The sequence below is a fragment of the Diceros bicornis genome, chromosome 3 (genome assembly GCF_020826845.1).
Source record: "Diceros bicornis minor isolate mBicDic1 chromosome 3, mDicBic1.mat.cur, whole genome shotgun sequence".
Lineage (NCBI taxonomy): Eukaryota > Metazoa > Chordata > Mammalia > Perissodactyla > Rhinocerotidae > Diceros > Diceros bicornis.
The window spans coordinates 67,225,161-67,251,947 of NC_080742.1; the positions used below are offsets into that span (position 1 = coordinate 67,225,161).

At 39.7% G+C, this 26,787-nt stretch overlaps 1 protein-coding gene across 1 annotated transcript in view; it reads left to right on the plus strand.

The window, feature by feature from the left end:
• Nucleotides 1-607: 607 nt before the first annotated feature.
• Nucleotides 608-26,787, plus strand: part of TES (testin LIM domain protein) — a 45,916-nt gene continuing 19,736 nt past the window's right edge. The window contains exons 1-2 of the mRNA XM_058528721.1: nt 608-734; nt 25,064-25,149. Coding sequence (XP_058384704.1) covers nt 708-734; nt 25,064-25,149 — 113 coding nt within the window. The 5' untranslated portion in view covers nt 608-707. The remainder of the gene's footprint in view (nt 735-25,063; nt 25,150-26,787) is intronic.

Consider the following 26,787-nt stretch of genomic DNA (forward strand, 5'->3'; position numbering starts at 1 on the left):
ACAATCTTCATCGACATTAAGGCTATAAGACGAAGTTCCTTGCCAGGGCTTGGGACTATGGAGAAAAGCATTCGAGAAAAGGCCAGTTCCACCACGCAATAGGGAAATTAGGGTGCAATGCCCATCACAGGGATTCCTAACTATCTCCGCAATCTCTTGTCTTTCTCTTTGCCCTGAAAATAACCCAAGAAGCTAGTAGTGGGATAAGTACTCCCCAGGACACATATCTAAGGTCCCAGGCAAACACAGGTACAAGCTGCCAGAATAGAAAGGGCCTTTCCTCATCTCCAGCTGGAGGCAGGCTGGGCCCCAATTCTTTAGGAGCGGGTCGGCAGATGCCCGGTGCACCCGCAGAGATCAGGTCAGGGCACACTCCTTAGGGCGCCGCCCCGGGCGAGGCCCCGCCCCTCACCTTGCCAGCGCCGCGCTCGGGCCGCGAAGGTGCGTGCGGCGCTCGGTGATTGGCGGCTGCCCGGCGCTGCCCGGCTTCCATTGGCTGCCTGGGCCTCTTTGTTCCCGGTCCCCGCCGCAGGCCTGCTGCGGCGGACTGGGCGGCGGAAGTTTGACGGCGCCGGCGAGTGGCTGCGGCGGTGGTGCCGGAGTCCCGCCACATAACTCCCATCGTGGTACCCGCAGCGGAGCCGGCGGCCAGGCGAGCCTGGGCGTGAGATCGCGGCCGGAAGGAGGAGCCCCTCTGACACCCAAACATGGACCTGGAGACCAAAGTGAAGAAGGTAAGGGGGCGCGGGCGGCGGGCAGCGGCCGCTTCACCTGCGCGGGGCGCCGCCCCCTGGCTGCCGGCGGCGCGAGCCGGCTCCCGGTCTCCGGAGCCCCGGGCCCGGTACCCGCCCCTCCTGGTAGAGGGGGTGCCCTGCGGCCCCACTAACTCCTGAACCCCTGGAGCGACGGCGAGTTGGGCGCGCGAGGGCGGACGCAGGACATTTCTCTTCCGTCTGACCACGTCCAACGGTTGGAGGTGTCTGAAACTTTCCTTAAGATGTTTCAGCTGCGCCTGTGCCTCCCCGAAAGAAAAGGATGAGTTTGGGGCGAGTTTGGGCGAGAACGTAACGCTTCTTCCTGTCTCAGGAAGTTCAACTCTGTGGTTTAGGGGCACTGATGTGGCTTTGACAGCTCAGACCTCCTCCCCTCCCAGCTTGGCTGCCCGGGGCTCGCTAGAGTGAGTGCTGATTGAATGCGCTTCCTTCTCACCCGCGGCTGGTGATAACGTGAAAGGTGATGATTTTTCTTCTTCTTCTTTTTTTTTTTTTTTTTTTGGTCATTCATTAGTTGACTTCCAAAGCACTGCTTCCCTCTTAGGGAGTTATCTCTCAAAGAAAACATTCATCCTCGTTGGCAGCTAGCCTCAAGTGGCGATTGTCACCAGTGTTTTTAGCGCCTGGAGACGTTTCCCGCCTGGCTGCCCCCGGGCGTCAGGACCCACAGCCCTACCTGCGCCACTCCCTGGTTATGGGAGCCTCACGTCTCCTGGGAGAAAGGGGTGGGGACCAGACTGTGACTCAGAAAGAATGCTGATGTCACATTCCAGTGTAACGTTCTGTGCGAAAGATCTGGCTCCAGGCTCATATTTACTTTGCGGTAAATTTAAGGTAGCTGTCCCTTATCAAATAGGGAAGGAAGTTTTGCAGAGAAAGGGGAAAAAATAGAACTTAATTTTCTTCTCCTGCTCACTATCGTTGCCAGTATTGCTGTTATTTCATCTTCTAAAGGCAAAGTTCCTGACTTGAGCATTAATTCTGTTTCATGCTCAGAACTGGATTTTTTGAAAATGTACGCAAGTCCAAAATATTAGGTTAGGAAGCTGGTGAAGAATAAAAAGTTGCAATGGGAAAACAGTCCGTTATGACTAGAACCAGCACTCAAAAGCGAATTCAAGGACAGGAAAACATAACATAAATCCTAAGAATTGCATTCTATTCTCTTCCCATTTGGTTTCTTATTCTTTTCTTTGCTTTTAAATGACACTAATTTTTTTGTTAATCTTTCTTGCCACCAGGAAAGCATTTTGTCTGCCACTTAGTTAGCCTTCTGTGGATGAACACTGCTTATCTTGTTTTTCAAGTGTGTGAGAGCTACTTAATTTAGTACTTGTCTAAAATTTGGGGGTCTTGTTTGTGCTTTTAAGTACTGATTCAAAAACTACTTTTTAAAAGTCAGCATCCTTTAGGGAGGAGGGAAGGGTGAATAGGTGAAGCACAGAGGATTTTTTAGGGTCCTGAAACTATTCTGTAGGATGCTATAATGTCATTATATATTTATCAAAACCCATAGAATGTACACCACCAAGAGTGAACCCTAATGTAAACTATGGACTTTGGAGATTATCGATGTGTTAATGTAGGGTCATCAGTTGTAACAAATGTGCTACTCTGTTGTGGGATATTGATATTGGGGGAGGGGGGCAAGGAAGTAAATGGGAACTCTGTGCCTTATGTTCAGTTTTGCTGTGGACCTAAAACTGCTCAGAAAAATAAAATCTACCTAAAAGGGAAAAAAAGTCAACATCCAAAAGTTATTTTGAAATTGAGACAATGAAGAATATTTCTGAGGGAGAAAGTCCAAAGAATTGTATGTGCTTGCAAGGGAAAAATCCAGACATTATTTATAAACAATTTCCTTAGTTTTAAATATGGATTATGGTAGATAATGCCCTTGATATACTGTGTAATTTTTCTCCTCCATCTCCCCTTTACTTTAAAAGGTTATCTTTTCAACCAAGAATTTTATCCTTCTCTCTAATCCTCCTACTCCTCTCCTTCTCCCACCCCCAAGAAAACGAATTCCATAAATTTAAAGCTTTTACAGATAATCCAACGACAATAACAAATTCTTGCTTTGCTACTTTGTTGTCACTGGTGATTCTCAGGGCAGAATCCTCAATCAGTAAATTGGAAACTACTAAAAGACCTCAAAGATGTCCAGTTTGACTGCCAACCATACCCTCTCAGTGCCGTATAGTACCCTCAACAGACTTGCTCTCTGTGGATTTGACAGAAAGTTTCTTAGTACAAAGTTTGGAGATCCCAGGAATACATTTCATAGTCTTAGTCAAAATCTCAAAAAGAAACTTACATTCCCTTTAGAAATTGTTTTCTAACACACTGGAAGAAGGAAACATTACAAGACTATCTGTGATCTACTAGCAGTACCTTCTCATCCTATTTTGGTGCCTAGATAGTTTTCACGTCTCCTTTGTTTTTGACTTGGGTATACAGGAAAAGTAATACACAGTTTGAATGTACCTTTAGAAAAGCCAGATTGGAAGTTGGAACAAGGCACAACAATTTAAATAAAACTAGAATCTTCTGTTTTAAGATACATGGCATTTTTTCCTTCTAAAACCCTTATAATGTTGATTTCATAAGGAGTTTTCCCCAGGCAGATGAAAAATGTTACCTATTTTTTTTCTTTAACATTTAGTGTAAAAAGAATTAAAGAGGGTTGTCTTTATTCTACAACAATCTAGGTGGATGATACTGTTATAGGATTCTTGGTCTATAAAAGGAGAAGTTGGTGTCCACATCATTTGCACAAATTTGGATTAATTACCAGTTAAAACCCACCATCACAAAGACAAGAGATTTTTATAATTAGATTTTGCTATATTTTGTTTTGTTTGAAGTAAGTGAGCTGTTGCTAGGATGTGGGAGCTGGTTTGGTTATACAGAGTTTTTGTTTTAATAATATTGTAAAGTAGAATTTGACTTTTATGTCTTTGCCCTGTCTTCTGAGTTATACGTCTAGATCTCTTCCTTATGTCTTACATCTCTTCATTATAATAGACTCTATGTAAGAAAATCCCATGTCTGCTTGGAAAAAAACAATGGCCTTTGAGAAGCAGAAACAGAGTCTCATTTTGTGGTGAATGGTAAATCATGGCCCACAGCCAACTGTTTTCCTCTTTCCTTTCTGTGTTACTGTCCCAGGAGAATCACTTTTTTCTTTAAAAGCATACCAGAGAGAAAGAGAACCCTGGTAATTTCCCTTAAGCTGCCTGAAATTGTTGCAGGGCTTTTAATTTTACACCTTAATCATTTTTTGCCTTCTTTCTAACCTCTGTCTTTTGATCCCAACATCTTGCATATTTTTCTTAGGACTCTTCTTTGTTTCTTGAATTTTATTTTTAAAAGATGAGATGCATTTTAAAGATTACAGGTCACTAAAAATCCTCTTTCTCAGTCTCCAAACTTGTTTCAAAAGTTTTTTGTCATTAGCCAAAAAAACATAGTGAAACCAAGTGATTACAATTGGAAAGAGTGCTGAACCACAAAGATTATTTCCATTAGAAATTAGAATGAGCCTTTTCTCTTAGGTGGCCCCTGGTTGAAGTGGAAAAGACAAGGAAATGGTGACCTGGATGCTCAAATCTACAGTTTGATTCTCTGCTTGAAGCCGTTCTTGCTGCGAGAATCATTGGCAAGACTAGGGCTAACGGGAGGGCAAGGTGCTTCCAGAGCTTTGCTTTAGAGGCAGTTACTCTGTCTCAGAACAAGTACAGAAGAAAGTAAAGTCCTAGCTGGGCTTTTATCTATTCTAACCCATGGTGTGATTCATTACATTAATTGGATATGAAAAGTCACTTTCTCTAACTTGCCCTGACTATTGGTTTGAATAGAATATAGTAAGTTTTCTATTGATTTTGTTCCTTTATGCTATCCCATGAAGTAGAATTGGGGATTTATATCTCTACTGGCTATCAGCTGTGTAGCATCGCCTTACCCCTTGACTTTGCTTGCTCATCTACAATACTAAATCTTACTCATCCTTCAAGACACTCCCCCAACCCCATGCACCATCCTCCAGGAAAGCTTTTCTTCTTATTCCTAGCTAAATGCAAAATCTCTATTTTCCAAATTCCCAAAGCATGTTATCTGTAACTCTTAAGACATTCATCACTTTCTCCCTCTAGATTATAGTTTTCTTCTTACCTAGATTGCTAACTTCTTGAGAGATGAATTCATATCCTATTTATATATGCATAGTTATTTTGTTTGCTGTTCAAAACAATCTTAGAAGTAGACCGTAGCCTCATTTTAAGGATAAAGAAACTGAGACTTAGATAGGTTAATCTCACACTGGCAGAACCTAAGTATGATCTTGAACTTTAGTCTTCAGAATCCACGCTCCTTCCATCATGCCACCTAGCCTCTAGGTTCTCTTATATCCCTGCCTTGCTCATTAAATATATGGTGAATGAATTACCAGATTATAGAAAGAGAAATAACAAAAGATACATTTCAACATTTTTGTTTGTTTAAAGGAATTATATTGGAGGAAGTGGTTTCTTTTTCAATAAAATTACCACCCAACTGGTTTTCTGTACTTTATACTTTATCCATGTTGTATGTACGCTTTAGTATACTGCCCCTTAGTATACCTTTAGTTTCTTTTGACCTTTGGACAGAGACAAAGTCTAAATAAAGTAAAAGTATCATGAAAAGGAACTTTTGGGAGACTTTTACAGGCAAAGAAATTCCATAAACTCCAATAATATTCTGGACCATATCTTCTAGGATTCTTCCAACTTCCCAACTGTTGTTGGGAGCAATGCTAATGCTGCCGCCTAGCTACTTAATATGATCCTGAACAGTATTGACCCTGCATTTGGCTCTCTGCTTTGGGATTTCAACCAGTGACATCTGGAACTGTATATAGGCACTCATGGTTGGGCTGTAGAAGAGTCTATTCTACCTGCTGAACTCCAGAGTTCATAGAAAGCCTTAAACGTATCGTGGTAGGCTAAACTTCTCTTTCCCCTAGCAGCAAAGTGCTCAGAGTGCCACTGGAATGGCAGACCGGACAGCTAAGAATAGAGCAGTTAAAAAAAAATAAACTCAATCCTGGGAGGAGAACTGCTTTTTGTTGTTGTTGTTGTTTTAAATTTCCCATTCTTCATACAAGAAGATCTGTTGAGAAGCAGTGGGAAACACGAAAATGATCAACTATTTCATGAAGCTCTCACTGAGCTCCAGGATGATACCAGCATTGTGAGCATGGAAGTAACGTCGTTGACCATCAGGGAGCAACAAGGGTTACTCTGAGGGGCCTACTTAGGAGAAAGAGAATGATAAATTGGTAAAAGAGGCCTACTTCCTATGTTCTTTTTCTGAGAACCAGAAGTAGGAATATAGTTGGCCCCATGCTAATTTGAATGTAAGTTTTTGTACAAACCAAATCACCACAGTGTGTTCAGAAATTACAAAAGGTCAGTAAGTACCCCGTATATGGACAGAGCTATAGTGTATGGAAAGATCCTCTGTAGTATGGAGCAGTGTTCTCACTTCTGTTTATCAGTATGATATCGTTCAAGTTACTTTGGGCTGAGAGTTCATAGATGTGGGTCCACTCTAGTTTTTGTCATGTTGACCACTTTAGATCTCAGATTCCATATCTGTAAAAATCAATAGGGGAAGCAAGTGATTTCTAAAATTTCTCCAAACCCTGTGACTCTTCTTGACAGTGGAAAATATTATCAATAGTTTATCAAGTATAACAGTGTTCCACAGTGCTTAAAAATCACGCAAAACAAGAATATATAAATATATGTGTGATTTTAGTGAAATGGCTTAGTGTATAAATCTTATACTTCTGTGAATTCCATGAGGAAACCTATAGACTAAACTGAATACTTTGTTTTCATAAATCTTAGCTATTTTTGAACTTGTTTTTACTTAATTCACTTTTTTGATATTTGTGGGATATTTGAAGATACTAAGTTTAATTAATTTAAGTCTGTGGTATGAAGCTTCAAAGGCATTTAGCATGGGTCGAATTAAGCCTAGGAGTGATGTATGGCTTTCCTTGCTATTTAGTTACAGGAAAATGAAAAATAATGGAGCTTTTATTGTCTTTAAAAGTTCTCTCTCCCAAAATAAGATGATTCATTTAAAAACTATGTGAGTACTTTTTTTATGTGCCAAGCACTGTTCTAGCCTCTGGGGGTATAGTATGAACAAAAAAGATGAAGTACCTTGTGTTACAGAATTTATACTGTTGTGAGGAATGATAGAGCAAAAAAGGAAAGGAAAGGAAATGACAAAGTAAAAGATAGAAAGTAAGCACAACTGGGATTAATACCTGTCAGTGAACTCTTGACGTATCAGCAGTACACTAGATTTCTAACACAGAGTATGGGCAGTTTTGGTGGTGATTCCTAACGTTAATTCCTAGTTTTGCAAATTTTATAATTAGGGATTCCTATTTCATTTACAGCAACGGGAAAAGAAATGAGAGAGCAGCTTGTATGTATTAGAATGTGAAAAAGTTCCTAAACGGCTACGGCTGTAGTAATTACAACCCCTACAGCTATAAAGTATACAAACTGAGTCTTCTTCCTGATTATAAATGCCTTACTGAAGAGTCATTCTTGGGTTGTGTTTCCTGTTTGCAGTCATTACTAATATTTGTTTGGTAACTACTGCCATGGTAACTGAAACTATGATTTTAAAATTCGTTTATTAGATCACTAATATTCAGTACACACAGGAAATTATTTTGCTTTTTACCATGTGGCTATATTCAGGGAACATTATATAAATTATGAATTATGAAACCAGGTTTTTCGAGAAGAAGAAAATAGAGAAACAAAAACCAAATTGAAAACAGGTTTCAAAGCCTCATAGTAGATTTTCAAGATTTTCAGGGAAAATAACTTGGTAATTGATAAGTTCTCCCCTGTTCTTTGAGTAAACATCCATGTATTAAAATTTGCCTTAAGCACTGTTATTAAAGGATTAAATATAGAGGTTATGCTTCTCAACCACCCAGCTCCAGACTTTCCTATAAAAGAGCTCCAGTCAAATGTAGTTTCACCAGTTTTTTCCTAAGGGCCCTATCTACCCAACTCCCTACTTAAATAATGGGCCATTAGAAAGATAAGGCTGTGCATGACTATAATTTTCTAATGCAAGTTCATGCTGTGACCCTAAAATGACTTCTTAATTGCTTTTCTCTTTCTTCTTCTCAACTAACCACTATAGTCACTATTCATTTTTCTGTGACAAAAATATTAGGAAAGAACAGAAGGTGATAGAGGAATGAAGCATTCCTCTATCCAGAAACTCAGTTATAATTTGGGAACAGTGCTAGGGAAGCATTTTCATGTTTCTGTCACACTAAGTACATAGCTATAAATATTAGTTGATTCTAGGTATCACTGCTTTTATTTTGGTCGTATTCAAAAAAGGAAAAGAGCATAGTTTAAGATTGCCAGTTTCTCTAATCCTTAGGTGGTCTACCAAGATCCTTAGGGGGACTTCTTGGGTTACAGCAAGGCTTGAGGTGAGGAGCTGTATGAGAAGCCAGGCACTGAGGACTGCTGAGATCTCATCTGCTAAGTGACAGCAAGGCTACCGCTGTATAAATATGTTTAATCTATGAAATGCTGGATCATCCTCAAATCACAAATCATTCAGCTTGTGTTTATTATAGTGACATTCTGACCACCTTGCAAAACTATAAAGAGGGGTTTCTGGGTGTCCCTTGCATAGCTTGTTATGCAAACAGTGAGCCTAGCAAAAAAGAGGCTGAAAGCCTAGCATGGATGCCTTGGTGCTGAGTCCATTAGTAAGTCTGTAGCCACAGTGAACTTGTCCTTGTTTTGTTTGAAGATAAAGTGATATCATGTTTCATTGCAAAAATCATCATGCAGATGTGAGGTGGATGTTTGTTTCTGTGAGTATAGAATCATGAAAGCCTTGATAGAATGAGTCACAAAGTACAGGTAAAGAATCTGTTTTTTGCTTTATGGGGTAGTGGCCTACAATAAAAATAATTGGGGGCTAAACAAAAGAAAGTTACTCTTTGTTTTCCATAGAGAATATTAAAAGTGCAGGTTAAGTGTAAGACTACAGAATCTCAACTCCATTTCTATCATATCACCTTCTGAGCTTGTGTCCCTCCAAGCACTGTGATATCAGCTTTGGCAGATAAAACAAGGCAGGCAGGCAAGCTAGGTAATGGGCAAGACAGGTATGTAAATTAACTATAATGCTGGATAGTATGAAATAAGTGCTATAATATAGTCTTTCTCAAAATATCTATGATGAGGAACCTTTTCTTTTTGGATAGTATGAAATAAGTGCTATAATATAGTATTTCTCAAAATATCTGTCATGAGGAACCTTTTCTTTTTTAACTCTGAATCTGTCATGGGCCAATATTTATAAAAACACAATAAAAGTGAATTACTTAAAAAAACAACAAATACAAGGCCAATTTAAAAAATTATTAAGTATATCAGACATAAAATCACTGTCAAATTGCTTAATAATTCCTAATTGCTTACTCCCAGTTGCTTTTATATGTCTCATCACGGGCTGCCACACTTCGAGTAGCACTGCAATAATAGGAATACAAACTATTATGAAGTCTCTCAGGAGCTAAAGTAATTAATTTAATTACGTGGATTGGGAGTATTTTATGGAGGAAACAACATTCTAACTGACTCCTGTAGGATAAACAAGGTTTCATTAGGCAAAGAAGGCGTTCCAGGAAGAATAAATAGCATGAACCAAAGGAACAAGGCTGCAAAAAGTCAGTAAACCCTTAATATTCACACCATTACCATTTTCAGTTTTGACTCTTCTAAAATAAAGCCAAGGTTCGTGATCTGCAGTAATCTGTAATTTTCCCAGGTTGCAGGTTTGAATTGAGGAAGTGCGTCAGTGAGCTAGTACAGGAGCCTAGCCTGCTGCTGAGGGTCTGTGCCTCTATCCTGATCTTGATTCTTGTGTAATACACTATGTCATCTCTTGAGGTAGAGAAGGAAATTTCACACTGGTGTCTAGCTGATATAGGCTGGGCTTGGCTCCAAGCTTGGGTTGGGACTGTGTTGGCTCCACGTAGCTTTCATCCTTCTTAAATCATTGGATACCTTAAGCAAAAGGTTGCAGCAGTAGAAAGCATGCCTAACTGCAGGAGCACATTCTGACTGCCACAGCAGTCAATGTCGAAGCTCAAAGTCAAGGGGAGGAGAAGTCCAGTCTAGTGACGATGAGGCTATGGCAAGGGTCTGGATGTTTAATACTACTACCTGGGAGTGAAGAATTGGGATCATTACTTCAGTTTACCACATAGTGTATAATGGGATTTTTGAATTTGGGGGCTTAAATATATTTTTCTGAAGATCTCATCTGTATCAAGAGTCTATTCTGAGAAGATATTCTGCGTAGTATCACAGACTACTGATATTTCAAAGCAGAGTAGTCTTTGGCCTTCTGAAAAACTATGAAGGAAAATTAACCTTGCAATATTCCTTACTTGTCTTTTAGAGGATCCTTTTTTCAATCTAGTCACACTTCTGTTAGCTTTGAGACACAGACCTTTCCAGATTCATTCCAGCCATGTCATGTGATCTCCATGTCATTTGAAGAAATGTAGAACTCATTTTTCTGGAAAATGGCAAGTTTCCAAAGGTTTTTAAGGGGAGTTACAAAATCTGACCTTTTAAATACTGCAACAAATTGAAAATAGATTCCACAAATATTCAAATGATGCTGTGTGTTAGACTGCCAGCAGTAGTGGAACAGAAAGTTGTTCTAAGAGAAATAGGCAGAAATTAAAGGTAAAGAGAGGAAGACAGATTTTGGTGGCTTAACATCCATGTTGCTTTTAAGATGTCACAGGTAAAAACAATAGAGATATGATTTGTTGGTACTTTTCTCATGGACCGGGTAAAATAAAGCCAGAGGATAGGATCCTGCTGTGGACCCTTGTTGCCCACTCTTCTGCTGTTGTAGTTAGGGAGTTAAGGAAGCAGAAGAGACTTTGACATAGGTTTGAATCCCAGTTTGACACTTCTGCAATAATTTGGACAAGTTTCTTAGCTTCCTTGGCTTCACGGGGCATATCTGTAAAACATGGATAATATCTCTTTATTAAAGGGTTATTGTGTGGTTAAATAAAATAATACATGTAGACACTTAGGACAGTGCCTGACGTATAGCAAGTGCTTGATAAGTGTTAATTATTAATGTTCTCTGATCAGTTTTGTTTAGTTAGCTAGACCTTGGTATCAATAAGTAAATGTTTGGAGAACCAGAATTGGAGCCACGTTGATTATCAGCTTTAGAATCCTGGGTTAAGTTCTTAGCGCCGGCACTTACCAGCTGTGTGAATTTGGCAAAGTTACTTAACCCTTTAAACCTCAGGATCCTTATCTGAAAATGGGTTACAGCCATCTGTCTTACAGGGGAATAAGGATAATGGAGGTGAATATTTTAAAGCACAAAGTATGGTGCCTGCGCATAGATAATAAACAGATGTATCATAATCATTATCAACAAATTCAGTCTAGAGGGAGGAAAATCCTACATAGATCTTTAAACCATTTAACAGGCACCTGAATATATCATCAAGAGTTTTATGACAAAATGCTTTCAGGAAATTATTGATACTTAGTGCTTTGTTGGACACAAAGAAATGTTCATTTAAAGTTCAATAATTGGGATGTTAGCTGAGGGCAAATCTTCCTCAGCAAAAAAAAAAAGAAAGAAAAAGAAACAATGAAATATGAATGAACAAATTAAATCTCAAAGTTGAAAGATCTTTATTCAAAACATGTAGACTTATCACTAGTGCTGAAAATAATTTACCATATTATATAGAAGATTCCATACATTATTACTGCACTGGTCAAGGGTAATATAATGAGGCAAAAACTGAAATATCATTCATGTTTTTCAAATCACTAAATTCTTAGATTTATAATGGAAAACGTTTGTATCAGTTGCAAATTACCCCAAAACTTGGGGGCTGAAAATAACAAACATATATCGTCTCACAGTTTCTGTGGATCAGGCAGCTGGAAGTGGCTTAACTAGGTGGGCTGGCTCAGGGTCTCTTGCAAGGTTGCAATCAGAAGTCAGCTAGGGCTGCAGTCACCTCAAGGCTCAACTGAGGAGGACACCCACTTGAAGCTCTCTCACCAGGCATCTCATGACAAGGCAGCTGGTTTCCCCCAGGGCAAGTGATCCCAGAGAGAATGAGAGCACCCAAGACAGAAACTGCTGTCTTGAATCTTGGAAGTGACATACCTTCACTCCTCTCATGTTATACTTTTTGGCAACAATTGACCAGGTCCAGCCCCCACTCAAGGGGAGGGGAATACACAAGGGTATGAATTCTAGGAGGTGGGAATCAATGGAGGCCATCTTAGAGGCTACCTACCACAACTTCTTTTCTGTTTTGATTTTAAATTCAGAGACTAAGTAATTTGTGATGAGACAGACATATTACACAGGCAGAGGGTATAAGGGGGTGCTTATCTACCACCTTTGCCTTTATTTTTTCCATTTCAAATATTTAAATGTCTCTTCACCCAAATGGGCATAATAAAATAGAACTTTGCTCCTTCTTTATAAATAATCTTATTCCCCTCAATTTGTTAGCTATTCACTCAGTCAGGACCAGGGAACAGTCTTCCAGAAGACAGGATAGAACATGATTTTTAGCCTCTAAGCCTTACTCTTTATCCATCTCAACATATATACACACTTGTGTACACACATATTTATACACACTTGTGTTATAGAACTCAGTCACAAACCAAAATACAAAATGTCAGATTTAATTAGCAAGAAATTTCCAGAAATATATTCAAGAGAAAATTTTCACAATTTTTATCATATGCCATAGTTCTCCTTAATGAACATAGAATAAAGTAAAAATGGAAAATGATTTATATAAACTTTATTCTATTACATAAATCTATCAGGTGATGGAATTAAGTAAAAGAAAAATACAGCACTTCTTTGTGATATCAGGATGCAAATTACTTAATTCCAATTAGGTAGTAATATAGTCAGTAATTCCTAACTACTCTCTGGTACTGCTTACTTATTCAAAACCTAATGTATCCTCACAGTATTATTAGGGACAAAATAATTTAGTTTTTTTTTTTAAAAAAGATCTGCACTTAGTTTATGTGAGCAAATGATGAAAAGAAATGTATTCTGTCTGTTCAGTTTGTGCTGGTTCCTCACAAACATTTTTCAAACTGACTGTCAAATTATTTTCCTGCTATTGCATAAAGGAAGTCGCTTGAAATATTCACCAATAGAATACTACTTCTGTGGAATCTACTCAAAAAAGGCCTCCTTCTGAATCTGACTTTGAGAAAGACAAGGCAGGCTATGAAAATGTCACAATTAACGGGCTATGATCGCTGGTGAAATTGCTTCTTAAATTAGGATTGGCTGAGCTCTGGCTCCACGGAAGGACTCTGCAACGGCATGTGCTTTTATACACAGCCCTCAAAGCCTCCCGATTATTAGCTATAAAAGGGATTTTAAAAACCTGATTTCAAAAGGCATCTGTAGGAGTCCTTTAAAAGAATTTAGATCATGACAAACAATCCTAATTTGGTCTTGTGTCACTACCTCTACAGCTGGCTCTAAAGAGTGGATCTCACAGGTGGATGTATATTGAGAGGACTTTATTGAGATTCTCTGTATCCCAGGGTTGAATATTGCCAGCATTTTTTGCCAGGCGTAAGGGCTGTAGTATTATTTCTTTAGGAGTAACATAAGAGATGGTTGAGGGTGTGGCAGGGTGACTGTACAATTAAGTGATTTATTGCCACTAATTCCCTATCTATCTAATCAGAGCACGTGCAAGAAAAGAGGACAATACAGGTGTGTTTTCTTGGAGTGGAGAATGAAGGGAAGGGCTTGTGGCATTGGCTGAGAGAGAGTCATTCGAGACGGCTGCCCAGGAGAGCAGGAAGATCCGAGGGAACCTGGAGAGTAAAGCCCAATGGAGAGAAGGCACAGAAAATGCAGGGAAAAAATGTATAAAAAGACAATCTTCTCATTTTACACTTTTGCCCAGGATTGTCATTTAGAACAAAAACAAAGGCTTACAGAACAGATAGAGGTCTTGGAAATGGAGAAAAGAGGGGAGAGATGCAGAAACCCTACTGCAAGATGCCTTATGCTTATTTTCTTATTGCCTAGCCTTTTCACACCATCCCTTACTCTGGAAAAAATGAATTATGTTTACATGGTGTGCTGTGTAAACATAAGAGCCTTAACTAATTTATGACCCGTGTTTTGATTTTTCATCTGTTAGAGAAGTGGTTTGGATTCACATGCTTTTTGTTCTATATTTAGAGTATAGCCCAAGGACTTCTCCATTACAAAACGTACACAGACATCATTTTAGATTTGTCTAGTGGTTCAGGGGAAATAGACAACTTTTAAAACATGCATACACCACCTTTTTACAACTGGGACCAAATTTCAGTTGCACATTAATTTTCCTTTATCTTGATGGAACAAGCAAAGAAATCAAAATCAAATTTGACTAGGTTATAAAGAGGGCCCATTCTCAAGTGACCAGTGATGTCCAGGCAGCTACAGTGTCCTGATTCTTTATTCTTTCATATGTACAGAGGGCTATGGCGTAATTCAGAGTGGGGGAAAGCCTGCTCTAAGACCCTTTCCATAATTTTCACTATGGGAGGCTGAGAAGACTTGCATCCTAGCAATAGAGGTGGTGTAAGTTATGACTGGTTGCCTAACAAACCACTCTTAAGCATAGTGGCTTAAAACAACAACCATTTTTTCTGTAATTTCTGATCTTGATATTCTGCTCGTGCTTCTGCAGTTTGGCACCTTGGGCTGTGTTCTCCTGTCTGGTTCTTCTGGTCTGACTTGGGCTCGTTGCGTCTTCAGTCAGTTGGTGGGAAAGGTGGTCTACAGGAGGCTCAGCTGAGATGTTTCATCTGTTCCATGTGGTCTGTCGTCCTCCAGCAGCCTGGGCTAGGCTAGTTCACACTGTAGCAGCAGGGTTCCAAGAAAGTAGTTAGAAACAAACAAGACCTCTTGAGGTCTAAGCTTGGAGCACACACAGTATTACTTCCACCACAGTCTATTGGCAGCCCAGATTCAAAGGGTAGGAAAATAGACTCCATTTCTTTATTTTTTTTTGGTGAGGAAGATTTGCCCTGAGCTAACATCCACTACCAATCTTCCTTTTTTTTTTTCTTGAGGAAGATTGGCCCTGAGCTAATATCTGTGCCAATCTTCCTCTATTTTTTTGTACGTGGGATGCCTCCACAGCGCGATTGGTGAGTAGAGTAGGTCTGCGCCCAGGATCCGAACCCGCTGACCCGGGCCACTAACATGGAGCGTGCGGAACTTGAACCACTTTGCTATGGGGCCAGGCCCTCATTGTTTCTTTTAAAACTTTTTTCTCTTGCTATAACATTGGAAGAGACCTATTTTGCATCAGGACCCTGAAGATTTTCCTTGACTCACACCCCATTCTTTTGAGGGCCCTCTCATGTGTGTAAATTAATCACCTCAGGGCCTTCAATGTTAGTGCAGCTAGTGTGCAGACATTCAGCTTCCTTATAATCAGTCAATGATTTGTCTAGGAAGGAGGAGCTCCTGGCTAGTGATGAATAGGCAGTCTTTCAGATCAGAACCTATTGTTCTAGAGAAGTTGATGATGAGGTATGTTACTCATTTAAATTATTACTTATCTTCAAAGTCTCATTTTAGAGGAAAAAACATGGTGACTTTGTAGTTAAGAGCTCAGGATTTGGAGTTAAAAATGCCGAGATTCAAATCTTGGCTCTGCCACTTGCTAGCTGGGCAATCTTAGACAAATGACCTAATCCCTCCAAGTCGCAGTTTCCTTATTTGTGAAAAAGGCATATAACAACTTTCCCATAGGTTTTTTTTTTTTTTGAGGAAGAATAGCCCTGAGCTAACATCTGATGCCAATCCTCCTCTTTTTCCTGAGTAAGATTGGCCCTGGGCTAACATCTGTGCCCATCTTCCTCTACTTTATATGGGACGCCGCCACAGCATGGCTTGACAAGTGGTGTGTCGGTCCGCACCCGGCATCTGAACCTGCCAACCCAGGCCCGCTGAAGCGAACCACTATGTCACTGGGCCAGCCCCACCCGTAGGTTGTTTTGAGAAATAAATGAGGTGGTGTATGTATTGTGCCTGGCGAATAGTAACCTCTTAACAAATGGTAGTTAAGGTGTTTTTACTATTACCTCCACCATCACAACCGCCAGTACTCATTAAGAAAATGTATAATTAGAAATGCTTCAAAATGTCATACCAAAATTAAAATTCATTATTGTTTCCTAGAAAAAAAGCAGCAGGATCTACTTCTGATCTTTGTCAAATATGTTACCATATTTTTTGAGGTTGTATAGATGCCTTAGGTAATCTGCTACAACCTGATTACGTCTCAGACTGCAGTAGAAAAATTGCCTTTGTGATGGTCCCTGTGTCACTTACCTAATACTGGTACTGCCTTAAGGAAGGTGGGGGCAGATTGGGTGGGAGTTACCTATTTCATTCGTTCAAGTTCCGGGAAGACTGACCCAGTCCTTTCAGAACAGAATTTATTATAACCTATTTAGACTGAAAAATCACTTGTTTCTTTTTCTTTCCTAACAGAATAGTCTGTGTGATTATTTACTACTACGTGTGAACAAAAAGGTGTCAGTGCATTTGGTCCACAGTGGATTTTATGATACCGATTCACGTAGATCTCTAGCTTTGTGCTTCATGCACTGAAAAGCTGAAGGGATATGGAAATGACTCCTAGAATCTGCAATGGAGAATTTAATTCCTGTTTGCTTCTGGATAAGTGGTATTGATAACTAAAGACCCTTAATTGATTTTTCTATTCTTGAGCTGTAATCCTTTGGTCATAAGTTAAAAATTCTATTTCTTCTGTTTTTTAAAAAACTGATTTACTAAATATTTATCTAACTGAAGGTCTTTCCATGTTCATCACTTGTGTTTAGGCACTAGTAGTTAAGAATAGGCATTCTGCAGTGCAATGACCTTGGGCAAGTTAAGTCTGCTCTAGTTTCTTCATCTGGATGAAAAGACAGATGGTAATTACTAGTACCTCAGACTATCATAGGATTGTAATGAGGATAAAATTTGATGATCCATGTAAAAAACTTAGAACCATGCCTAGCAATATAAGTGCTCAGTAAATAATACTGTATTGCATATTTGAAAGTTGCAAAGAGAATAGATCTTAAAAGTTCTCATCACAAGATAAAAAAATTTCTGTTAACTATATAAGGTGACAAATGTTAACTAGACTTATTGTGGTGATCATTTCGCAATGTATACAAATATCGAATCATTTTGTTGTACACCTGAAACTAATATAATGTTATATGTCAATTATACCTCAAAAAAAGAGAAAAATAAATATTTGCTGCTGCTGTTATTATCATCACTACCCCGCCAGAGGCCCTGTGTGTGTGTGTGTGTGTGTGTGAGTGAGAAAAGCAGTGGGAATTCCTTGGGGTAAAGGTGCTATGTGAAAGACCATTTGATAATTAAAACAGGTAATAAATAAATAAAGCTTTCTGGCATTTCTGTAAACCTCAGGCTCTGTGGCAGGCATCAGGAGTTCAAATATGAACAAGAAACTCACAGACTAATGGGGTAAAGTGATGTGGAAACAGTCATAGTATGGTGAAAAAGGATTAAATAATAGAATTTGTACCAAGACTGATAGAAATTCAGAAGAACATTTTTGAGAAGAGTTGAAGAAAGGTATCACAGAGGAACTGACATTGAAATTGGGTCTAGTGAGTAGAACTTTTGCCAGGTGGAGGAGGAGGAGCCTGAGATCCAGGCAAAGGGAAAAGGTCCTCTAGAAGCAGAACCCGGCTGGAAGGGACATGTGTGAGGAAGGGAGTGGTAGGAGTGAGGGTGGTGCCAGGAGGAAAAGGCCCTTCTCTGCCATCCTAAGATGTGAAATTCATCGAACTCATTAAAAGCATCTAACAAGGGGAGTGTTATGATCATCTTTAGGTTTTATTAAAATAATTTTCAGAGCAGCAATATGACATCATACAAAGGGCATGATCAGTTGGGAGAGTGTGGTCCCAGGCTGACATGATAGAAGTTTGAACACAAACAGTGGAGTGGAGGTGAGGGAGCAACTGTACTTTTTAGAGAAGAGACCAGCAAGACTTGGACATAATAAGCATGGCTAGACAAGAATAAGGAGGCTGCTGGGCCCATTTGGATGACCAGGTGACTGGTGACGACTTTTTCTGACTTGAGTAGGTGAGAGATGGGAAATTTTTGTTCTTATAACCAAAGAAAAAGATATAGCAGTTTTATTAGGAATGATTAATAGTAGCTCTTAACCACAATAAATTATTTCTTTGTCCAGAATATTCATTTGTATGAACAAGATCTAAAATGCTTCTTTAGGAGTATAATATGAATGTATGTGTATATACACATTTATGTGTGTATATATACATATATGCGATAGGTAGAGACATAGACATGTACATGTACAGAGAGAGAATATATATATGTGTATTTCATATACTCTGCCTTGGTCAACTTCATTCCAAGATGATTAAAGAAGTCTTAGTAACACTTTCTTGTTTAGTAACCACATATGATTCCTGCTCCAGAGGGAAATTTGGTTATGAAAACAGCATGAATCAGATGATCTCACCGTGAATACTACATAATATCTTCCAGATCCAAATTGTCTCCAAATCAACTCAGACCGTGTTTGAAATACCAGATGTTTCCTACCCTTCTTTCCTTTTTCTTTAAAGTGTTTGATATGCAATACCCTTTCCAGGGTCAGAAAGGTCACCTGAAATGTTGCCAGCCTATCTGGTTGCCTGAAATTATGAATATGGAGAAATTGATTCCATTCCCGTTTCTTACTCTAAAATAAGCAGGGGATAAGGGGGTGTCTGGAGGCACAGATCATGGGGACCAAGTTCAGTATCTGGAGCCTATTGTTAAGGATATTTAAAAAGTCTTCTTTGTCTATGACTAGTGTTTCAGGATAAATATTAGGTAGCTATTCTCAAAGCCTGACTGTAGTTTTTCCGAATATAGTCAATCCAGAGGACCTGTTTTCTTGGACACTGAAGAAGAAAATTTAATCTGTCATATTCTTGTATTGATGCTGGCCAGAATGTGTTACTAAAATTATATGAAGTAGACAGCTTTGAGACTTGTGGGCTTATGAAAAACATGTGCTTTTAGGCACCAAGTGTTGACTCTGTGGGGAATACCATATCACATTTGCTGTTGAAATAATTACATGCATCAGAACTGAGTCATCCCTCAGAACCTAAATTTTTTGTTTCCTATGTGTACTTTATAAACTACTCTTCCAAACTGAATTCAAATGATTCTGACTTACAAGAGCCAATAACATATTAGCTTTCTCAAGTTGTTTTCTATTTAGTGTTTAAACATTGAGCAGATGACCATGTTGAATAACAAACTAAGATGAAGTTAATCTGAAACATGATTAGCAGTGATAATTTTAGAATTAAAAGGTATCTTGGAGTTGATCTAGTTCAATTCCTTCTTTATCTTGATGAAGCCCAGAGAAGAAAAAAATGACGTCTATAATCCCTGAACTTGGCAGTGACACCCTGGGCCCAGATCACAGTTTTCCTCACTTTCCTCCAGTGATCTTTCTACATTTTTACAGGTCTCTGTTTTGCTAGTTCTCTGGTATCTATAGCCATGTAATTCTTCTTTTTTATTATTTAATTGAAGTATAATTGACATATTGCCATGTAATTCTTGATTATTTCCTTAATAGCCAGTGTAGCTAATTCTCACAACATGTACAAGCACACATATCTTGGTGTTTATATTAGCCCAAGGATCTGGATTTCACTTTCTAAACAGCCAGGTTGCCTTAGCTTACCAGCTTTCTGGGCTCCCCTTCCTCTCCACCACCCCTCCCACATACCCGTGCACACACCCTGGGCGTCATTAAATAACACCTTCCCCGTTCTCACCACTCACCAAGAATTCTTAGCCCAGACACCTGGGCAGAAACTAACATATAAAATCTACATGTCCAAGAGTAACAGCCGTGGCTCTTGAGGAAAAAGGAAAAGGACCCTACAGAGTGTGTGGTCTGTGCTGAGGGTAAAGAGAAGTGAGGAGGTATAATGAGAAGAATTCTGGGTCCTGGGCTTCAGGGAATCCTGAACACAAAGTGAAGTAGGGAGAGAAATTGGCTGAGCTCTTAGGGCAGATGGAGTTCCAGACTCTTGAACTGAGACTAGGAAGAGATGGGGAATCCCAGCTCCTGTGACCTCTGCCAGAAAGGCCTGGGAATAGGCCTTGAGAAACCGTGCCCGGGGCAGCTCTGGCTCTGAAACACGTTTTACTACAGAGTGGAATTAGTACATTTTCCTTCATCTGATATATGTTTGACATGTGAAGAGGAGAACAGCAGATGCCTAGATGCCTAAAAGGGGGTGGGAACAGAAGCAGAAGAAATTTGCCTCACACCAGCAGATATGTCTGCTTTGGTAAGATTTTATCATATAAATTGGATTTAACAGGATTAGAGAACACAATTGCACTCTGGATTATAATTCAGTCTGGAACAAGGCAATCTACTGAGCAGGGAAAACACTAGAGTGGGAACCACATATCTTTGTTATTTGAGTGGCAATGTGCTTTTTTATCCTAATAGAGGTTGATAAAGAGGCTAAGAATATGGAAGAAGTTCCCACCCAATAATGTGGCATAAGTTAGAGATCTTCAATGCTGGTGTCAGTGAGGTTTAACTTTTATAGCTAGAAAATAATTTCTCTTAATGAAATTCTCCTAGGAAAATAAGTTCATGGCCAGTCTGAAACTTTCTCTGATTTCTTGAGCTGCTAACAGTGGTTTTGAAAGCTGGGTGTCTTTTTTGTTTGAGTGTTTATTTTTCATTAGAACTGCTTCCATCCGGTTATATAGCAGGAGAGAGTGTATCATATTGCCATGACCTCATTCCACTCTCTCTCATTTACTTGTTCTCTCTGGGATATTTTCAGAGTCCCCTCACTCCTTGTGTGTGAGCATGTGGAGAAGATGAAAGTGTCTGTTTGGAAAGATGGGGGGAACGCTTTTTCAGGTGGTCACAACCATGCTGGAAGGAGCCTCTGTGGAGGTTAAGTTGGCCTTCCAGGCAGGCCGGTGGGGTGGAAGAACACTGGGGCAATCTTTCTGAGCCTCCCAGGGCAGGCTGCCATTTTCTCAAATTATTGCGTTTCTCAGGGTCGGGTCTCCTGGTCTCCCTGAGGGTCCCCCTCTGAGATTTGGGTAGCAGAACTGAGAGGTGCTCTTGCTCCTTACGTCCTCTCCCCTCCCTCACCTGTCTGGCTTTTTCACTAGCGCTTCCTCTCATCCTCTCTCTGGGAATGTCTTTTCCTCTGTTAAACCTGGTGGCTCAAGACATGGGGCTGAATGCTTCAAAACATTATTTCTTCCTTGGGAAAAGGAAAAGAAAAGGAGGGAAAAAAATCCACCCTGCCTGCTGCAAGGCTGGCCTTGTCACCCTTCAAGTGCTCTAAGATGTCCTTGCCCCCCACCATGCCCTCTTCTGCCACAGACCTTCGCATATGGTGTCCCCTCTGCCTTGAGTGTACTTCCTCCTCCTCTTTACTGAGTTAGATGCTGCTCATCCTTTTGATGGCAGTTTAAGCATCACTTGTTCAAAAGAGCTTTCCCCACAGCCCTGACAGTTCAAATCTTCCCTTATAAAGCTCTCCGAAAGTCATCTGCATTTAGAGGTATTGCAGGAGGCTTTGGGGCTTGTAGTCCTTTTCCTTGAAGCAGAAATGAGCCAGGAGTCTCTTTGGAAGACTGAAGGACTCCCTTCAGACACTCGACAGAGGTCTGCCCCAGCAGCATGGTGGGGCACACGTCAGACACTGAGTTTTAGGTTAGCTTGCTGTTGACTAGCTGTGCGACCAGGAGCAGCACATCTCTCCTTTGGATTTCAGTTTCCTGATCTCTTATACCAGGGGATGCCCAGGCCTGTCCAGCACTAAGAATATGTGGGGCACTTTAAAAGAGTAGATGTTCATGGAATACCACAAGTTCTTTAATTGTAATAAAGAAATTGATTACTATTTTAAGAAGTTAAAAAGCAGTTGGGAAAGAAACAATTTGCCACTTTCCAAGGCTGACTTTGTAAATCAGCAGTGAGCTATGCTGAGGCCTTATGTAAAATCTCTGCTGACCAGTTGAGGTTCTAGTCATGTTAGCTGAGCTTTCAAGTTTTATTCAGAAGTAGAGGACGAGATGGTATTGTTCCAGTATGTTTGCAGTATTTTATTAAGCCCAGTGTTGCTGAAACCAGGTGATTCAGACTTGAAGGCAGGCAGGAATTTGTTTAGGTGGCCATTTAATTTAGAGGCAGAAGCACACTTAGTTCTAGTTATTTTCTAAGCCTGTAAATCTCTGTTTCAGGATTTACACATACTTACACACAGGTAAGTTTGTACGTGTGTATGCATGTTCTGTGTCATGAGGTAAAACGTATTTCTGACTGAATTATATATAAGAGAGTAAAAGCAACTCATTTAAGCTGAGCTATGTGATTAAGCCTTAATAATGTAATCTTAATTTTCATTTGGGATCAGAGTTGAGTAGGAGATGCGTGGAACACAGTATGAAGCAAATCTATATGTTACCGCACCAGGTCCATTTTTGCCCGCCACCCAGAAAGCCAATCACTGAGAAGACGAGATTGCAGCGAGAGAGAGCGTTTATTAATCACAAGACAGCCCAGTGTGGAAATGGGAGAATGAATCTCAAATCTGCTTCCCCGAAAATAGGGACTCGGGAATATTTGTGGGGTGGGGGGCAAGGTGGTCTGAAATGATTGGAGGTGAGGAGAGATGAGGTGATGGATGACCTGCGCAAGCGTAGTCAGGCTTCATGCCTCTTCGGAGGATGCGTGTTCACAGAATGGCGGCATTAGCATGCCCTGAGGGTGGAGTTCCAACCTCTTGACGTCAAAAGGTCGCTTATAGGACACATGTCTGCATGGGTCCAGTTGATGGGTTGGTGGTCTCAATCTGGCCTGAAGTGGACAAGGGGTTCAGTTCCTGAAAAAAATAGCTCAAACACCCATTACCTTGGTGACCCAGGTTTCAGGGGGATGTTATCTGTAGGAACCTAGTGGGAGTCAGATAGCATATTGCCTAAACAGCACAGTTAACAACGGGTAAGTTTATCATGCAGATTTAAGTCCTTGACTTCCGTTCTGATAAGTTTCTAGGTAAGGCCATCCCCTCTTTCTTCCTGGTACAGGGAAGAAGATACCTTTATAAATGGAGATCTCCTCTACAAATGTAAATGTTTCTTACAAAGGGTAACGAGAACTAAAAATGGGCTTAGCAAGGACCCTCCAGATACCCGGAGATGTCTATGGTGTTGGCCTGTTCTGGGGGCAGACCTCCCATCCCAAACTCCTTTGGTCAGTTAGTGAGGGTGGGGGCCAAAGTGTCTTTCAGGCAGAAACATATTTTGAGGTGGCCAATTCCGATCCTCCATAGTTACTAGCTGCTTAATCATCAATGGCTAACTGTTTGCCAGTTTCACATACACCAGGCGGTTTCAGGATTGTTAACTCTCCTGAATAGAAAACTAGAAAGGGCTTGAAAAGAAATACATCTTTTAGATTTTCTGTTCATTTTACTATGGATATTGTAATGGAGAAATCTCTTTATTATGCTCCTTACAAAAGACCAGAAAACTCAAACAACTATCTCTCTGTCTTTTGTTTAGCCCTTTTTATTTCTGTACTGTGAGCTGTGATCATCAGTGACAAGGAAACAATTTGATTCCTCAAAAAAAAAAAGTGTAGTTTAGTGTTAAAGTATACAATTTAGAGAATTTTAATTCTTTTGAAAATTGGTAATGTAGACATGGCAAAGGTGATGAAGTTTAGTTAATGCTGGACAGATTTTATCACCATTAGAAAGTATGCTTGAGATTGTCTGACTTAAAAATAACATGGGTTCTCCTAGCAGCCACTGGACCAGCTGGTTTTGAATATGCCCTTAGTTACAGTAAGAGGATGTGGTAATTTTCTTCAGGGAAAAAGGAAGATCTTCATTTAAACTTCAGGGCATGGTCAGGCTGATCTTTCAAGGAACAAGTTACAATGTGGTTTTGAATGAATAGTGACAAACACATCTTGATAAGGTTACAAAAGGGTGCCATTGAAAACAATCTGTTCTTTATTGGGCTTGAAGTGACTACTCCAGGCACTAGCTGGTAACAAATTTGTCAGTAGTCACTGATGTGATATTTAAAATACAGAATAAGCTGATAGCTGATAGTTTGCCAGTGTGCTCATACAAATCCACCTGATCTTTTTTACTCTAATGCCAATAGTTGCATAAAAGAGCTTACGTTGCCTTCTTGTGTCCTTCCCTCATGTGCCCCCCCACCCCTTTGCTTATCTAGTTGTGTCTCAGCAAGTTCCCAAGAATTATTATTTAATATGGTAAAAAAACAAAATTGGTTTGCTATGTTAAGGGCAGTAGTACATCTCCCCTACCCCTCACCCCGGGCATATGAGCACAAGCCTCAGAGTCAGACAGACCTGGACTCAAATCTCTTCTCTACCATTTATTAACACTTTGATCTTAAGCAAGTTCCATAACGTCTCTGAATTTCAGTTATCATTTCTAAAGCAGAAAATGATATGCCCACTTTATAAGCATTTAATGAGGTTCTGTAAGATTTTGATGAGGTAAGTGCTTAGCTCAATTCCTAGCATTCAATACATGTTGGTGTTGCTATTATTATTATATTTATCATAATATAAAATTTTAATCGTAATTCCTAAAATCTTTCACACATTCCTTGTTTGCTGCAGAATATGACATTTGGAGCCAGGCTCGCTTTCTAAGCTCCCTGTATCTATTATATACAGGGCATGTAATGGCCAAAGATATAAATTCATGACTTTTTGCGACTTGCGGTATTTGTAGTCTTCTGTATTGTTGTATTCTGATGCTTTTCTTTTTATGAAAAACAGCAATAAGAATACAAAATATGTTATGTATGTACTTGGAGTCGCCATATAATACCTGGGTATCATCATTGACTAAACAGTGTGATACTCATAAAAGATTTGTTTGAAAATTTTATCAACAGGAATAGTAAGTGGAATTAAAAGTGCAATTTATTGAATATTTTAGATTTTTAAAAAATGTAGTAATAAATCCACGTTGTTTTCTCTTCAACAGATGGGCTTAGGTCATGAGCAAGGATTTGGAGCCCCCTGTTTAAAATGCAAAGAAAAATGTGAAGGATTCGAACTGCACTTCTGGAGGTAATGTTGTGAAAACTACAACCACAGTAGTAATTTCTGCTCTTTGGCAGTGCTTCCTTACACAGTGGAGATCTATTACAAAGTCTCTAGCATGGTTGCTAAGTTGCAGATCTGTTATATTCTTTTCTAAGAAAGAAATAAAAAAGAAATCTATTCTGTCTTCCTCTCATTAAGTGTGAGCTAATTGGACCATAGTAACTGTATTTAGAATTGTTTGATTTATTTGCTGTCCTTCAGATTTCCTGAGTCTAGAATACTGAATATGTCTCTTTTCTGGGTGGCAAATAAGTTTGTGGCACTCTCCCAGGACTTCATTAATTTAAGTATTATTCTTTTCTCAAAAATTGGTAACTTTGCACATCTTGAATGTATATTTGCGATAAACAATAAATATGAATGATGAATAGAACCTTCATGTCCTAGTTGCCAGGAAATGGACTTGAACCTAGGTCTCTTCAAAATTTTTAGCTGTAGATTTACTACTGAAAACCTTTGAAGCACTTGAATTTAAAATGATAATTAAAAAAATAATTCATTGCCAGTGTCTTGATTTGAGTCAAGTGCCTGTATACAGGACAGATGTTAGTGGATCAAAAATGTGAATTTTATATAGTTCTTACTTGCATGTATTTTTTAAAGTAATATTGTATATCATATAAACCTAAAATCAATATTGTAAACCTGTTCTTCTGAAGAACATAAATGTTGTTCAGCAATGGCTGTCAAGACCATGATGGTAGTGGGGCCGGCCCCGTGGCTTAGCAGTTAAGTGCGCACGCTCCGCTACTGGCGGCCCGGGTTCGGATCCCGGTGTGCACTGACGCACCGCTTGTCCGGCCATGCTGAGGCAGCGTCCCACATACAGCAACTAGAAGGATGTGCAACTATGACATACAACTATCTACTGGGGCTTTGGGGAGAAAAAGGGAAAAAAAGGAGGAGGTTTGGCAATAGATGTTAGCTCAGGGCCGGTCTTCCTCAGCAAAAAGAGGAGGATTGGCATGGATGTTAGCTCAAGGCTGATCTTCCTCACAAAAAATAAAAATAAAAGACTATAATGGTAGTTCATAAGTCTGTTCAAAGCTAAAATCAGCACATGATGTTAGAAGGAAACAATGAAGATGATCAATGATACATCATTAGGATGGCAGCTGCCTTGTTGGAATGTATCTCACTTGAGAACCACTTCTGTACTGCATATTTCCTTAGGAAACTCTCCAGAAGGAAAAATTTCATCCAATTCTAGGGCTGTGTACGGTGTAAGTTAAAGGAGATTGTAAACAAATAAAATTTGGGATATTAGGCTCTTTTAAAAAGCTAGTTTATTTAGCCAGTTTTAGGAAACAAAGACAGTTGTTTTAAATAGTGAAGGTGACAGAAACTTCTGCCCTCCCAGAAATGATGATACAGTTCTTTCTTTGTAGGAAGCTCAAGTTTTGCAGGGAGTTTTTTACTTGCAAGACTTGAAAGCTCTTCCTTGTGCTGCCTTTTCAAGGGACATAGCAGTTAGGCATTACATCTGTCATGTTTTAGAAAGGTCAAGTCACTAGACACGAAATATTCAATAGTACTCCAGCTCCTCATGTGCCCACCACTCTCCCGTGCTTACAGTGGGCTTTGCGGAGAGCCGCACTGCCC